A 15,310-nucleotide genomic window follows, 5' to 3' on the forward strand; every position below is an offset into this window, starting at 1 on the left:
CAGGTGGGGCCTTCCTCAGAGGGGCCATGTACTGCTGCTCATGGTGCTGTGTTTACTGGTGATAGCCAGAGAAAAGAACTGAAGCCAGGTAATAGTACACATCTTTAATCTCAGCACTTGGGAAGCAGAAGCAGATCTCTGAGTTTAGGGCCAGGTTCGTCTACAAAGCAAGTTCCAGGACAGCCAGGACTGTCACGCTATCACACAGAGAAACCCTGTCTTGAAAAAGAAAAAAAAGGATGAAAGAAAAAAAGAAAGGAATGGAAAATTGAAAAATAGTGTAGAAAATTGTTTTCTAGCTGCATTTATTTTATTTCATACTCTACATTTTTGTTTTGTTTTGTTTTGTTTTGATAGGAGTTCCACGAAATGAGCCATGCTCTGCTCCTCATGCTGGAAAACATTGACAGAAGGAAAAATGAAGTCATCCCAGTTGATTCCACCCTTGACCCAGAGATACTTCAGGACCACCACAAACAACTCATGGTGAGAATATATATATTCTACCGTAAAAACAACAACAACAACAACAAACAAACAACTTTGCGTAGATGTACTACAATTTCTATATCCATTCCTCAACTGAGGGGCATCTGGGTTGTTTCCAGATTCTGACTATTACAAATAAAGCTCCTACAAACATGGTTAAGCAAATGCCCTTGTTGTATACTTGAGCATCTTTTAGATATGTGCCTAGGAGTGGTATAGCTGGATCTTCAGGAAGCACAATTCCTAATTGTCTGAGAAAGTGCCAGATTGATTTCCAAAGTGGTTGTACAACCCAAATGTCCCTCTACTGAGGAATGGATACAGAAATTCTGGTACATCTACACAATAGAATATTACTCAGCAATAAAAAACAAGGAAATCATGAAATTTTCAGGCAAATGGTGGGAATTGGAAAAGATCATCCTGAGTGAGGTATCCCGGAAGCAGAAAGACACACAGGGTATATACTCACTCACAATTGGATATTAGACATATAATAGAGGATAAACATACTAAATTCTGTACACCTAAAGAAACTAATCAAGAAGAAGGACTCTGGCTAAGATGTTCAATCCCCATTCAGAAAGGCTAAACATCAGAGGATGGACATCAGAAGAGGGAGAAAACAGGGAACAGGACAGGAACCTACCACAAAGGGCCTCTGAAAGACTCTACCCAGCAGGGTATCAAGGCAGATGCTGAGAATCATAGCCAAACGTTGGGCAGAATGCAGGGAATCTTATGAAAGAAGGGGGAGATAGTAAGACCTGGAGAGGACAGGAACTCCATAAGGAGAGCAACAGAACCAAACAATCTGGGCCCAGGGGTCTTTTCTGAGACTGTTACTCCAACCAAGGACCATTCATGGAGATAACCTAGAACCCCTGCACAGATGTAGCCAACGGCAGTTCAGTGTCCAAGTGGGTTCCATAGTAGTGGGAACACAGACTGTCCCTGACATAAACTGATTGACCTGCTCTTTGATAACTTCCCCCTGAGGGGGGGGAACAGCCACTCCTGCTGAGACCTGATAGGCTAGGATCAGAAGAAAGGAGAAGACCTCCCATATCAGTGGACTTGGGGAGGGGCATGGGTGGAGAAAGGGGAGGGAAGGTGGGCTTGGGAGGGGAGGAGGGAGGGAGCTACTGGAGGGATACAAAGTGAATACACTGTAATTAATATTTTTTTTAAAAAAAGGGAAAAAACTTTGCGTGCTCTTAGCTTATGCTATAACTAAGCCTCTAACTTAGCTCTGTAGGGTTGCAGTCATAAAACAAATATATATACATCACATCCGCCATCATGATTAACCATTGCTCAGTTGTGCCAACTTACGCGTTCTTTGTCTCAGTTTGCTTGTGTCTATGAAGGCAGCTGCTTAGTGAGTTATACTGACTCTTAATCCAAACTTTGTTTTCTATGTGTGTAGCCTCAAAGTGTATGTTGGGGTTTCTCTTTTTGTTGCTGTAATGAAATACTCTGATCAAAGCAACTTAGGAGAGGAAAGGTTTTCTGGCTCCTAATTCAAGGATACCATTCACCATGGCAAGGAATTTCTTTTTTTTTTTTTTTTTTTCATGCAGCAAAGAGGCTCAAGCACCAGTTACATTGTGTCTGCAGTCAGAAAACAGAGCTGTGAGTGAGTGAATGAATGAATGAATGAGTGCTAGAACTCAGTTCTTTTTCTCCATCTATGCAGACTAAGATTCTCCTTCTCAGGGAATGGCTTCTCTCACAATTAAGATGGTTCTTCACATTGTCAGTGAATGCATTCAAGATAAACACACACACACACACATACACTCTGCCCAAACTTTGGGCAGAGTACAGGGAATCTTATGAAAGAAGAGGGAGATAGTAAGACCTGGAGAGGACAGGAACTCCATAAGGAGAGCAACAGAACCAAACAATCTGGGCACAAGTATCTTTTCTGAGACTGATACTCCAACCAAAGACCATTCATGGAGATAGCCAGAGACTCGTGTCCCATTTGACTTTACATTCTGTCAGATTGACAGTTGACAGTAATCACCACAGTGTAACCAGTGGCTTATTGTAAACTGAAATGAAAGCTACTTAAATGAAGAGAGCATTTAGCTTGACCCAAGAGGGAGTACGTATGCCAGGTGAGCGAGCACAAACCTTGGTGGCAAGTTTGCAGAAAGCCATGACATAACTTCCTGTTGTCATCGTCTGATAAGACCAAAATGTATCTCTTTCTTCAAAGCTAGAAGCTTTTTCTGGTACTAAATTCAACCAGAAATTTACTGTGCAAATCCATATACAAGGATTTGAGACAATATGGCAGAGAGCGTGGCAGTGATGATAAGAAAGCAGGCTTTAGTTCCACCAGGAGAATGTGCTTGGCATCTTGTGTGTCTGAGCTGTCTTCAAATTTTATGTCATAGCATGTAGAACTTACAACCTAGACTACTGAGGTGGGAGATTTTAATTCACTTAGAAGGATCTCTGAAAACCAATAGGAGATAGTGGTCCTCCTGTCTTCTTACTCACCTTGACCTCTGGGCAGGGACCTTTGAATGATCAGTCATTGCAGATAATTTAAGAAGATTTAGCTAGAGTGTGCCTGGACAGGTTTGAGTTTTGCTGTACCTAGATTTTAATGTTTTACGTTTCTGTTTAACAGGTTATATTAGATTCTATTCCATTTCTGTTTAACAGGTTATTCTTTTGTCAATATCTTCACATTTCTTATTCAGTTCAAATGTTCCCATTGCTCTAACTATAAAACATGTGTCCAGTGAGAACCCTGAGCTTAGAGTGATTTAAAGGTCTTTCAGAACACATTTGGCAAGGTTAGCATGGAGTCCCCATGTCCCATGTCCTGTTTGGAGGCTGTATGCCACGGTGGTGGTGGTGGTGGGGGGGAGGGGGTCAGATATGATGGCTCACTCAGGCAACTTTCTCTACCAGAATCTCTTAAAGAAACCTCTCCTCTTCTATCCACAGCAAATAAAGCAGGAGCTGCTGAAGTCCCAGCTCAGAGTGGCCCCACTCCAGGACATGTCTCGCCAACTCTTGGTGAACACCGAGGGCGCAGATTGTCTAGAAGCCAAAGAAAAAGTGCACGTGATTGGAAACCGGCTGAAACTTCTCTTGAAGGAGGTCAGCCATCACATCAAGGGTCTGGAGAAGTTGTTGGACATGTCGAGCAGTCAGCAGGTAAGCCCTCTCAGGCCCCACAGCACCACTTCTCCTGCAGAGCCTGAAGCACTGCGTCTCCACCTGGTGTAGAGAGACCCAGATGTAGCACTTGTCAGACCCAGAGAGCCTCCCCACCCCCCACCCCCACCGCCACTCTGTCAAGAGCTGTCTCAGAATGCAAAGGCAGACTCGGAAAACTTTTGTAACATGGTGCTTTTGATTCTGTGAAATCCAAGAGACCTCTTCAGCCTGCTGCTGTCAACCCTGCTGCTGTGACTACTGTAGCATTTTATTCCAACTGCTTTTTTAGGAAGTGGCATGTTTTCAGTTATACAGCTGTGAGGTTGGTGTTGAACATTCAGGAGAGCATGAACTCTGTCCTTTTAAATCTGTTCACTCATTCATTCATTCACTCATTCATTCATTTGTTGAAATGGTCCTTTCTAGTGTTTATTTTTGCCCATTTTTTTTTTTCTCTGAGATCAACTCTATCATGGTTGTACTGTCAGTTTGGGGACATGTGCCTGAAGATACTGAGGCACCTGGTAAGGTTGTGAAGCCTTTTCACCGACACAGAACTGCTCGTTTCTCCAGAGCAATTCAAAGCACAACCTCCCCTGAGACCCAGCAGAGAAGCAATGCAGTTTCCCTGACCTTTAAGGAGCACAGCTGTCAAACGTAAATGAACTGGATTCTGTCAGCCTGTTTGTCCTGAGTGTCTTGAACTTGTAAAGAAGAAAGACTTTCACCACCACCACCACCACCCAAGCCAGTAACATTTCACTTGTGCCCATGTCACTAAGGGATAGCAAAGCCACAAAAATAAAACACAGTAATGCTTCCCAGAAGGACCAAGCGTATGCCAAGAAATCCCAATAAACTAGAAGAATTAGGTTTCATCTGAACCAGGTCTGACTGGGGATAGTTTGATCTTCATGATAAAGGCGTGGAGATAAAGGTGCAGAGGGCTGAGGTGGGAAACGCTCAGTGTAAGCAGAGCCCCTACGTGCTTTGGGACTTGTAGTTGTGGATGCATCCTTTTCTCTTGCAGGATTTGTCCTCATGGTCTTCTGCAGATGAACTAGACACCTCAGGATCCGTGAGTCCTACATCAGGAAGAAGTACCCCAAACAGACAGAAATCGGTAACTAACTGCTCGCCCTTTCCAATTGGTCCATGGTGGGAACTCGGAGATATGACACTTTTTGTGTCTATGGGGTCCACAGGCTTAGAACAGGAATCCTCACAAAGGACAGGGCATTTACCCAAATTAATTTATGTCTCAGCCTAGGAGCATGTTCTCAGCAATTTAAAAATAAAGTGATTTTTTTCTTTTTCCCCCCTTTCCTTTTAATGAGTTCAAAGCATCTCTACTATGTAGGAAGAATTTTTTTTTCTTGCTCAAATGGCCATTTCTAGAAATGGCGCTCGAGCCCCCTGTCTTCACATTCCCACGGCGTGTCCACTAAGAATGCTGGTTGTGGTTGTCGTGCCCAGAAGGTGCCTCACAGCAGGGGCCGCTCGTGAGCGCCCTGTGAGTCGACTGGAATGATAAAGGCAGATGAAGTTGCTTTGACTCTCAATCGAAAGGGCTTCTGAGTGGTGATGACCAAGGGCTTCTGGGTGCTAACCCTGAAAGCGCAACTCCTCAAGCCAACCCCACATATGGCCCATGGTGGGAACTGCCTCACCAGAGCACATAGAGAATGAAAGGCGAGGTTGGCCCCTCCACCCTCTGCACCTCAGTTCTCTGGGTATTAGGAGCTTGTTTTTATTTTTCGTTTGATTTTTTTTTCTTGTCTGGCTTTATAAGTATATTCATTCCATTTCCCCTTAGATTTTAGAAGTAATAACCTCATTTGTATTTTTGTCATATATACTTATGTTCTATGCTGATACATGTGTTATCCTTATTAGAATTTTGTTTTGTTTTTGTTTTACCAACATTCACTAGTTTCCTGTAGATCCTAGTTTAAGAATGTGAAGGAATACTGGCTTTTCAATTCAGATTTTAGCCTTGATCTTTCTTGAGTGTGTTGGGCTTCATGTTCATTTACTATTAAAATTCTTACTATCGGCTCTGTGCCCTCAAAGTTGCCAAAAATGCAAGCCCATGTGAATTATCTCTGAAGTATGCAGAGTGATAAAGTGGATTTTAAGTTTAGATCACCAAATGCACAGAGACTCTTACACAACATAGATGGTCTGTGCTTTTGCCAGGAGGAGTGAGGGGCCTGTGCCCATTGTGGGTGCAAGCCACAATAGAAGCTCAGGCTAAATCAATGGCTGATACTGTAACTATGAGTCTACCCCACTCCTCCCACCGAAGAAAAGCCAGTTTCCTTAGTCCATGGGTACTGGTCATTGCATTTGATTTGTTTGCCCTTGGCTGCACTCTCAGTTGTTTTCATTGGTTAGCTTGTCTTTATTTGCCTGGACTGAACATTCTTCTTTCTTTACCCCCTGTTCATTGCAAACAGCCACGAGGCAAATGTAGTCTCTCACAGCCTGGACCCTCTGTCAGCAGCCCAAAGAGCAGGTACCTTGTTCTCCTGGTTTCCACCTGTTCTAGAACCCCGAGAGGATGATAAAAATTGCCCATGATTTGGGGAAACCTCTAATCTGGTGTGCTTCAGGGTAGCGGACATATCTCCCCCTTTCCTAGTAAATTGGAAGAGCAGTCTCTCCAGAGGTGAATCTCAGAGTAAATGATATTCATCTCCCGTCACAATTTTGTCTCTGTATTTACCCCATTTGGTCCTGTTGATTGAAGGATGTTCCATGTGTCCCCGAGTATGTGATTCAATTGTGGCATTGATTCATGGCAGATTTTTATCATCCTCTTTCCTTCTAGATTTTACAATAAGGCAGGTAATTGATCAATGAATTATTTTGACACTCACAGAACCCACAAATCTGTATAAAATATACTAACATCCCTATATTTTTTTAACTTTACCTTTCTGTTTTATCCAGATTGTGGGTTTTAGGTTTTTTGAAATGGCAAAGCCTGATTTTGTGTTCTTCATTTAAAATCACCCAGCACCTTTCTAGATTCTTCTGCTTACCCTAACACTCCTCTCCAGCTGGCACACTCAGCCTCTCACTCTCCTCCCACGTGGGGAACTTTCACTCTGATCACGCCTCACCCTGCTCAGTCAGCTGCTGAGAGCTGACCCCCACAGTCCTCACCACTGCTGCCTCACCTCATGCTTGCACCTGGGGTCCCATTGTTCCTGCAGTCAGCAATGCTTCGCCTTTTCTGTTGTTGGTGTCATGTCTGTTTGCCTCTGCCCTTCCACAACTCAGCTCGTGTTTCCCCAGAAAACTTTTTTCTTTCTTCCTTTTTTTCCTTTTTTTTTTTTTTTTTTTTGTGAAATGAAAATCTGTCCTTGTAGCTGCGTTTTCATTCCCGTTCCCATCAGTTCCCTCTGAAATATCTTCCCCTCTGGAAACTTACCCCCACTGAGAAGAAACATCCATGCCCACAAGAGGGTGGAGATGAGAAAATGCACCGCTGTAAGCTTCCCCTCAATAGGAGTTTTGGTTTACAGCTGTGCACGGCAGGGCCGGCTATTTATGTGGTCATCCCCACTCAGCTGAAGTCACAGAGTGTGTTTTTATATGCTTCTTTCGAGACTCCTGCTACTGCAATCCCCTCCACCTGGTTGGTTTTTTTTTTTTTTTTTTTTGGTTTGAAAACAATGTTGTGGTTTTGGTTTTGTTCTTAAGAACCTGTAATAAAATAGCAAACAATGAAATATGGAATAAACCTCCCAGAGACTTAGGATGTTAGAAAGATAAAAATGGACATCTGTGGGTGTTCTCATATCCTCTCAGCCACCTGCAAGAAAAAGCAATCACATCCATAGATAGTACTGTATTATATAATTCCCCTTTTCCCACAAACTGTGGATGTGCCATGGTCAGAGTAAAGGCATCCCACAGGGTTCCTTTGAGAAAACCGCCAACCCCACCCTCTTATTGACAGAAGTGCGGCTGATCATAAAGAGAAAAGCTGTTAGAAAATAGCAGGTGTAATTCATCGCCATTGGTTCATAAATACCAAATCTCTCTGTCCCCCTAGTTTCACACTGCCACATAGGCCTTCCGAATATGTCTACGGCATTGTTTCGTAGAGCATCAGTTGCTTCCGTGTGCCTCCTAACAGGGCTTTGCCAATAGGTCAGCCGCATCCTCACTGCAATACCCACACAGCTCCTATTGGCTCTGTTCTACTCGGCATTGCTAACTAACGTCTTTCTGGTAACTCACTGGTGCTCCCTTTGTTACTTGGGAGGGAACAGATTACAAAGAAGTTTTACCTGGATGACATGCTCCATCAAACACCTTGGCAGACAAGCCGTGGCTGAACATCCTGGGGCTTCTTGACTCCACAGCACCTTGGATTGGGTGCACTCAGCCTTGACAGTGCGTGCAGAGGGAAAGTGAGCTCCTTCACAGCCCAGGCTGTCATGGTGTTCCTTGGCATGGAAACTAGAGATGCCTTGTATTTGATCTTGCACTGGTCCAGCAAACCCAAAAGGCTGTTGAGGAAGCACGGGCTTCAGAGATAACTCCTGTTTCCTGAGAACAAAGGGGAATTAACTTGGAAGGGTTTTGGTGTGAGGGGAGAGGTTGTATGTTGTTGTTTCAGTTCCATGTTAGCTCCACCCTCACCTGTACATATTTCAGTTGAATTTCATGTTGGCAGCCTCACACTCTCGTTGAATATGGTAATAGTCTAATTGGATGGAGACCAGTGCAGACTCAGAGTTTACACTGGGTTAGGCCTCAGAGCTGCAAAATCAGTACACAATGTTTTGTTTTTTTCCAATAATTGATTTTCAATGTATTAGAATCCAGAGATTCCTAGAAGAAGCTTGCAAAGAACTTGCTAAAAATGATAAAAAACAAACAAAACAAAACAGAACTGTGTCTGCATTTATACCAACTCATAACTTTCATTCTTGTTTGCAATTAAGCACATGGCCGTGTGGCTTCGGAATGGCGCTTCTTGTGGTCCAGCTGGTACATTTTACCAGCATCTGGTTGGTAAAGTCCTCCATACAGATACACATGGATGAGTAATAGTTTCAAACCTGGGAAGATGGTGTGCTGGTTTTCAGCAAGATGGCAGTCTCTCATTCTCCTTGCCCTGTGTGTGATGAATGATGACTTCAGTCTATAGCTGAACAGTGAGAGGAGGAGCTTCCTTGGACGCTTTTGGGTTTGGCATCTTCTATCTAGAGAATTGAGAAGGAACGGGAGTCACAAAGAACTGGCTGAAGTCCTGGTAGGAGGGACGAGAAATTGGTTCAAGGTAGTCAGATATATTCAAGCAAACCAGTGGGGGTTTCCTTTTGCTCGTTTGCTAAGAAGTCTTGTAAGTGCTCTTCAGTTTCTACTGAAATTGGTTTTCCAATTCCTTCTGTTGGACTCTTCCTGAAAGTCCATTTGTTCAAAGCATCCAAAGAGCCTTAGCACAAAGCAGTTGCCCTCCTGAGGCCAGCTGCCTTCATGCCTCAGGACAGCTGTGGGGTCGGACACCAACAGGCTTCTCTTTCTCTCTTTTTGAAGTGAGCTGTCCCAGCATTTGTGGGTAAGGAGCCAAGCAGTTTGGGAAATAATATCTTTGAAAACACAGTTAGTAAATCAGACATGTTTTCCTGAGAAAACAAACTGAATTCGGTGGTTCCCAAGGATATTACTCAGCACACCGCCATGCAGAGAAGAACTATTAGGTGCTGACATGTCTTTAGTACTTAATGTGGTTCAAGCTCCATGCCAGGCATTGTGTGTGTTACCTCAGTTAACCTTAAATCCATGTGGCATGGCCAGAGCCCTCAACCTACAGATAAGGATGAGATTAAAAGTATGAACGGAAGTCCCACCTCACTCTGGACCCTACCATAGTGAAAAGGCACCTCTCTTCCCCTGGGCTGTCCATAGTAGGGATGAATGCAGCAATGCATAGGACCAGGTGAACATTCAATTTGGAATAAGGGGAAAATGGAGGCCTCAGTCGATTCTTGCAATTTTCTTCTGAGCCACATATCTAGGAAATACTGAATTTCAAAGAGCATAGATGGACACCTTCAAATTTCTGCACATGAAATTTATTTATCATGTCTAACAGGTATCAAAACAAACTGAAAATATGTTTGCCCTCAGCTTTCTAAGATGTATGCACAGACATATCTCATTTTCATCTTCCTTGGTCCTGTCGAATTTGAAAATGAGTTACCCATAATATGCAGAGTCTCAGGCCTCCGGGTTTTCTTGTTATGTGCATTTCCTTCTGTGTCACGTGTTTTTATACCCTGCTCCCTCCTTTGTGTTCTCTTCCCTCCATATGTGACCATGTGTTCTAGAAAAGTGTCAAAGCAATCATTTGTCCATCAGTTTGAAAGAAATAGAAGAGAAAGGCAAGAATATATTTACTTATAGAGATTAAGCACATGTTGTTCTGGACAAAATTACTTAAAATGTCTCTATTGATTAGGTTCTTTGGGTGGAGTCACACATTTAAGTTTTCCTGTACAAATGCAGGCTACACTGTCACCCACATCTCTGCAAAAGCTGGTGAAGAATGGCTACGAACAATGGCTTATCACTTACGCTCTGTCTTCTGTTGAATTTACCAGGACTCTGGAAGTTTGGGTGATATTAGGTCACTAAGTTAATATTAAAAAGGACCCTTTAACTTTGAGATCATTAACCCATAGGGACTAAAATCTCTAAGACAGAGCCACCCTGATGAAGCAGCTTTGAAACTTTGGGAGTTCTCGTAGTTACTCCAGGTGGGGTGGACACTTCTGTGAGCTGGCAGGTTGGACATTGAGTCGACTGCGCTACGGCCATTAAGTACTGTGTGTTCTCTTTGTCCCGGCCTCAGCCCATTAGTTCTCCCTAGGTTGGCACTCCTCAACAGCAGAAGTCAGGTGACAGTTACACTTTAATAAAGACTGCTCTGATGTTGTTAAATGTCCCATGTCCTTCGGAGGAGTCTGTCACATGGGATCCCATGCTCTCCAAACGTTGACCTTTCTGGTCCTCCTTAGGAATGAACTGGCCATGACAAAGCCTCTGTTTTCATCCTGATCTTTAACCTCACAGAAGCTAATAATTGACAAAGAGAAGCTATCTGGCTCTGTTTGAGTTATCACTTGTTTGTGGACCTTTGCCCATCACTGCAGTGTCTAAATATCTCCTGGTGGAAATGCGTCCATTAGAGATGGAGAGTTTTCTTTTGCTGCTGTGCTGTCACTTACCCAGCTTCAGGGGTCAATGTCAGGGACCATTTTCACATTAGCATGGACTGAAGAATCACACCAAAGAAAGACTCGATACAGGGGCTGCCCGCCCCTTTTCTCCCATGTTCTTCATGACACTAAAGCAAACTATTGAATCATCTAAGCCATCTAGGAAGACATGGCTTTAATATTTAATGTGCTAAGCCATCTTCTTAGGAGGTAGCTCAGTTGGTTATGCGCTTGCTGCACAAACACGAGGATCAGAGTTTGACGCTCAGCCTCCAAGTGAAAAGTACACCAGCAGTCCTGGTGCCGAGGATGCAGAGGCAGAAGGATCTCTGCCTCTCAGGGGTCATCTCGTGTCGCTGAGCCTACGAGGTTAGGGTCAGTGAGAGACCCTGTCTCCGAAACAGAAAAGACGGCACTAGGGGAAGGCACCTGACATCAACATTTGGTTCCACAGCTACCCATACATTGTACACACACACACTCACACACTCTCACACACACACTCACACACACACACACACACACACACACACACACACACACACGCTGATTCTTAGGGAGATTCCAAATTTTGATCACTGAAGTCTCAGGTTGTTTCCTTCACTGTGTTCCTTGCTAGTGATATAAACTAGAGCCTTCCTCCTGTGACCATTAAATGAAGCTCTTGAGTACATACCTCAGAAATCTGTTGTGGGAGTCAAATAAGGAAGAGCCTAGGTAAAGATTTAGAGTGTTGCCTAGAAGTTTTCCAAATGAATGCTAATTCTCCTTAGCTCTTTTCCTGTAAAGTGAGGAGGATGGCTACATATATGCCCCATCTGGGCGTGAATATTTTGTAATAGGGTGGCTGTGGACGCTTCTACTGTCCCCCTTCCCTTAGTAAGGCACATTACTGTTTTTCTTGGAAACACATTTCTTACCATCCAGCTCAGGAATAACTTACTAGGTTTGGCGTAAGGGGAGTCAAGGAATTTTTCCATGAGATGGTGACTGAACTCTTTCAGCCTCTCAGTTGGGGCCTGTTTATATTGACAAATTAGCAGAAATCATACATTGTGTAGAACACGGAGGTGAGATACTAGAAGCACGGTAGCTCGATTTGAAGAGGCTGTCCCACAGAGGCATTCCGCATTGGGCAAGGCTGAGCTCCCTTAGTTATGGGCCTGAGCAAGAAGTGAGGTTTTAGTTTGGAGCAGTGATTTTTTTTCCCTTTCATGTACTTTAAAACCATACTAGAGGCTCAGGGTGGGGCAAGCCTTTAGTACTCTTCTGTCCTCCTTTTAGAGTTTAGTGGCATACTTGAGTGGTTCCTGTGTTCCCTAAAGATTATGCCTGTATTTTTATTTTAACATTTATTTTCTCAGGTGCTTCCCCTTCTTTCCCACTAATCTCAGGGTAATCTGTCTTCAGAAATTAACAGACAACTGGGAAGCTGCAAACATCCTAGTTTCTTAGTAACTAAACTTGCAGATTTACCAGCATCAGTTTTACACCCTCTTTTCCCAACAAAGGCATTTGATGTCCTTATGTTTAATTATATAAAACTCATGAGGGAATTCAGAGGAGGCACTCAGGGATATCTATTTGGTATATCTATTACTATTATTGTTATTAGCATTATTATTGCTCACAGGATGCTGTTAGATGTATATGTCCATAAAATAGCTTTTGTTAAAAAAAAAAAAAAAATCCTTAGCTGTTTCCACACTAACCCAAGAGGGCATTAATGACTGCTTCAGAAAGAGGCACAGACTCCACTACTGCTCCTTGTGTAGCTTCAAAGCTGCTCAGGCAGGACCAGGAGCTGCTGTGGTGGAAGATGAAACCAGGGCGCGCCCTGAGATTAAGCACCTTTCCTGCGTCTGAGCACCACGACTGGAAGCATTTTTATCCTTAGGCTACATAGATTTGATTGTATGCATGACGCTTAGAAGTGGCACACTGTGGGGTCCTGAGAATTAGTTTTGTCTAACAGTGTTTATGATATTCTGAAACTAACAAACAAAAATACTGCATCAAACACCTACTTCCTAATTTTCCTGAATTTTTCTATTTATACAGTTACCATTATTGATAGAATTTTTTTCCACCAAATTGTGTAACTTGAATGCATTTTGTCACCGTTAATTGATTAGATATTTGTTTTTGAGTTAGTGTACTTTACAAGCGCTGTTCCTTTAGTAGGGGAAGTGAGGCGGGGCTACTCAGTGCCAAATTGGGTTGTGTTTTGTATGGCCCTTTACATTCCAGGAAGGCACTAAAGTAAGAAACAGCAGCGCCCATCCTGTATTTGAGTTGAGCTGTTTATGTCAATTCTCCCCGTAGGTCCACAAAAGGTGGCTCCGCTTCCTCCCTTTCTGAACCCAGGCCAGCAGGGGCAGGTCGAACCTTCCTGTTCCGGGTCCTGCGGGCAGCCCTTCCCCTTCAGCTTCTCCTGCTGCTCCTGATTGGACTCACTTGCTTTGTGCCCATGTCAGAGGAGGACTACAGCTGTGCCCTCTCCAACAACTTCGCCCGCTCCTTCCATCCCATGCTCAGATACACCAACGGGCCTCCTCCACTCTGAAGCAGGCAGACATCCTTCGCACTCGTGCTGCATGATGAGGGGCACCTGGCCCAAAGCCAGCCCAGGCTAGCGGAGAAGACTTTGATCCTGGCAGGTTTCATGTATGGCAGCTTCAGCTATCCTCCACACCCCGTGTGTAAAAAAAAAAAAAGAAAAGAAAAGAAATCAAACCTTTGGTCATGGATGATAAACAACAGGAGGGGAACAGGATTGGTACAGTGTCATTTGACACTGAGCCTTAACACTAAATAAATTAAGATGAGGACATACAGAGTTCCCTGGATCCATGATGTCCGGGCCTTTGGCATAGCCAATGGCTCTGGAGCGCCATCTGGGCAGCTTTCCTATGGTGCTGCTCCATCACCCCAAAAGCCCCTCTCCGGGCACCATATCAGTATAATACATCCTGCCAACACCCACCACCACCCCTGCTGGAGGCATTAGAACCTCCTCACATACCGTTTATTCAGGAGCATATATGGCAGCTTCCTTTCAACCTTCTTTTCCTTTAGGGCATGACGTTTTAACGTTGCTTTAGAGGCACAAGCTGTAAATCTGAAAGGCACTTTTTTTTAAAGGTATAAAGAAAACCTGGATGTAATAAATAAGATCATGGAAAGCTTTATGTGAAGAAAATTGAATGTTATAGTATAAAAAAGATATTTATGTATGTACAGTTTGCTAAAGCCAAGTTTTGTTTGTTGATTTCTTTGCATTTATTATAGATTCTATAAAGTATGTCGTCTGTGTCTTTTCTTCCTTTAAAACAACTTGAATTTTCATTATTCAGTAGGTAGCAACCTGAGTTATCTTTTGTTATTATTGCTAAAACATACTTTGTGCATGGCAATATAATTTACATGTTAAATATCAATAATTAAATGCTTTGGTATAGCTTTAAATGGGAATTTAAAAAAATTTTTTTGAAGTTATAGTACAAATCCTAACCTCCCCCCAGCAAATTTGAAAAAAAAAATCAGATTTTCTAAATGGGTCAGTATGACAAGTGTACTTGGTGACTGGGCCCTTTCTCACACCTCTTGTTCTGGTGGCCAATGGAATTGAAGAGATCACTTTCAGAATCACTGACCAGAGGAACAACAGGTATTGTATTCTCTGGGAATGCAAAACTCAAAATGGTTCCTGCAACTTCAGTACACAGAGGTGAATACACATATCCACTATGAAAACTAGACAGAAACAATATTACCCTTTTGTCTCCTTTCTAAATTTTTGTGCTTTACCTACACTAACTTTTTTTCAAATGAATGAAGATAAAAGGTAAGGACAATGCATTGAAAGAAAAAGGTGGCTAGAGTAAGTGCGTATTCACACAGGAACCTGGAGGAGCCTTTGTCCTGTGTAGCAGATCAGAACTCCTGGATTTCAGCTTCCTGCCCTTTTGCACAGCTGGCAAAGCTCCTTACGACTCCTGTCAGAGGCCTCTTCTCCCATCCATCTCAAAGGCACACATGGCCCTCTCGTTAGAGCCCTTTTTCTATTGAGCCTCCTGTTGATCCTTAACTACTAGATAAGATACAAGTTTCCTTTTTATATTTATGTTTGAATACTTAGGATGCCATCATGCCATTGTCAGGCTAAGACAGGAGGACTGAGAGTTAGAAGCCCGCATGGACTTTTAAGAGACCCTACCTCAAAAAAACTTTTTTTTTTCATTCTGCCCTATGAACTTGCCAACTGCAGCCCCCATGGAACGATTTGACGCAAATGAAATTGTAATTTATTGTTGAGAAATTTTAGGAGGGGCATATTCGAAGACACATTGACGCTCCTGTTTGAAATAGAAGATACTGGTGCCTGAGAA

The 15,310-nt window shown here is 43.2% G+C and overlaps 1 protein-coding gene across 14 annotated transcripts in view; it reads left to right on the forward strand.

The window, feature by feature from the left end:
- The window catches only part of Syne1 (spectrin repeat containing nuclear envelope protein 1), a 459,455-nt gene extending 445,232 nt beyond the window's left edge, over nucleotides 1–14,223 (forward strand). For 12 of the 14 annotated variants that reach the window (XM_060373516.1, XM_060373527.1, XM_060373518.1 and 9 more), the window contains 5 exons: nucleotides 358–486; nucleotides 3,460–3,672; nucleotides 4,706–4,798; nucleotides 6,135–6,193; nucleotides 13,245–14,223. In XM_060373516.1, the coding sequence (XP_060229499.1) occupies nucleotides 358–486; nucleotides 3,460–3,672; nucleotides 4,706–4,798; nucleotides 6,135–6,193; nucleotides 13,245–13,485 (735 nt within the window). In that variant the 3' untranslated portion in view covers nucleotides 13,486–14,223. The remainder of the gene's footprint in view (nucleotides 1–357; nucleotides 487–3,459; nucleotides 3,673–4,705; nucleotides 4,799–6,134; nucleotides 6,194–13,244) is intronic. The other 2 variants (XM_060373529.1, XM_060373530.1) reach the window with 1 other exon arrangement.
- Nucleotides 14,224–15,310: the final 1,087 nt, after the last annotated feature.

The sequence above is a fragment of the Meriones unguiculatus genome, chromosome 20 (assembly GCF_030254825.1).
Source record: "Meriones unguiculatus strain TT.TT164.6M chromosome 20, Bangor_MerUng_6.1, whole genome shotgun sequence".
NCBI classification, from domain to species: Eukaryota; Metazoa; Chordata; class Mammalia; order Rodentia; family Muridae; genus Meriones; species Meriones unguiculatus.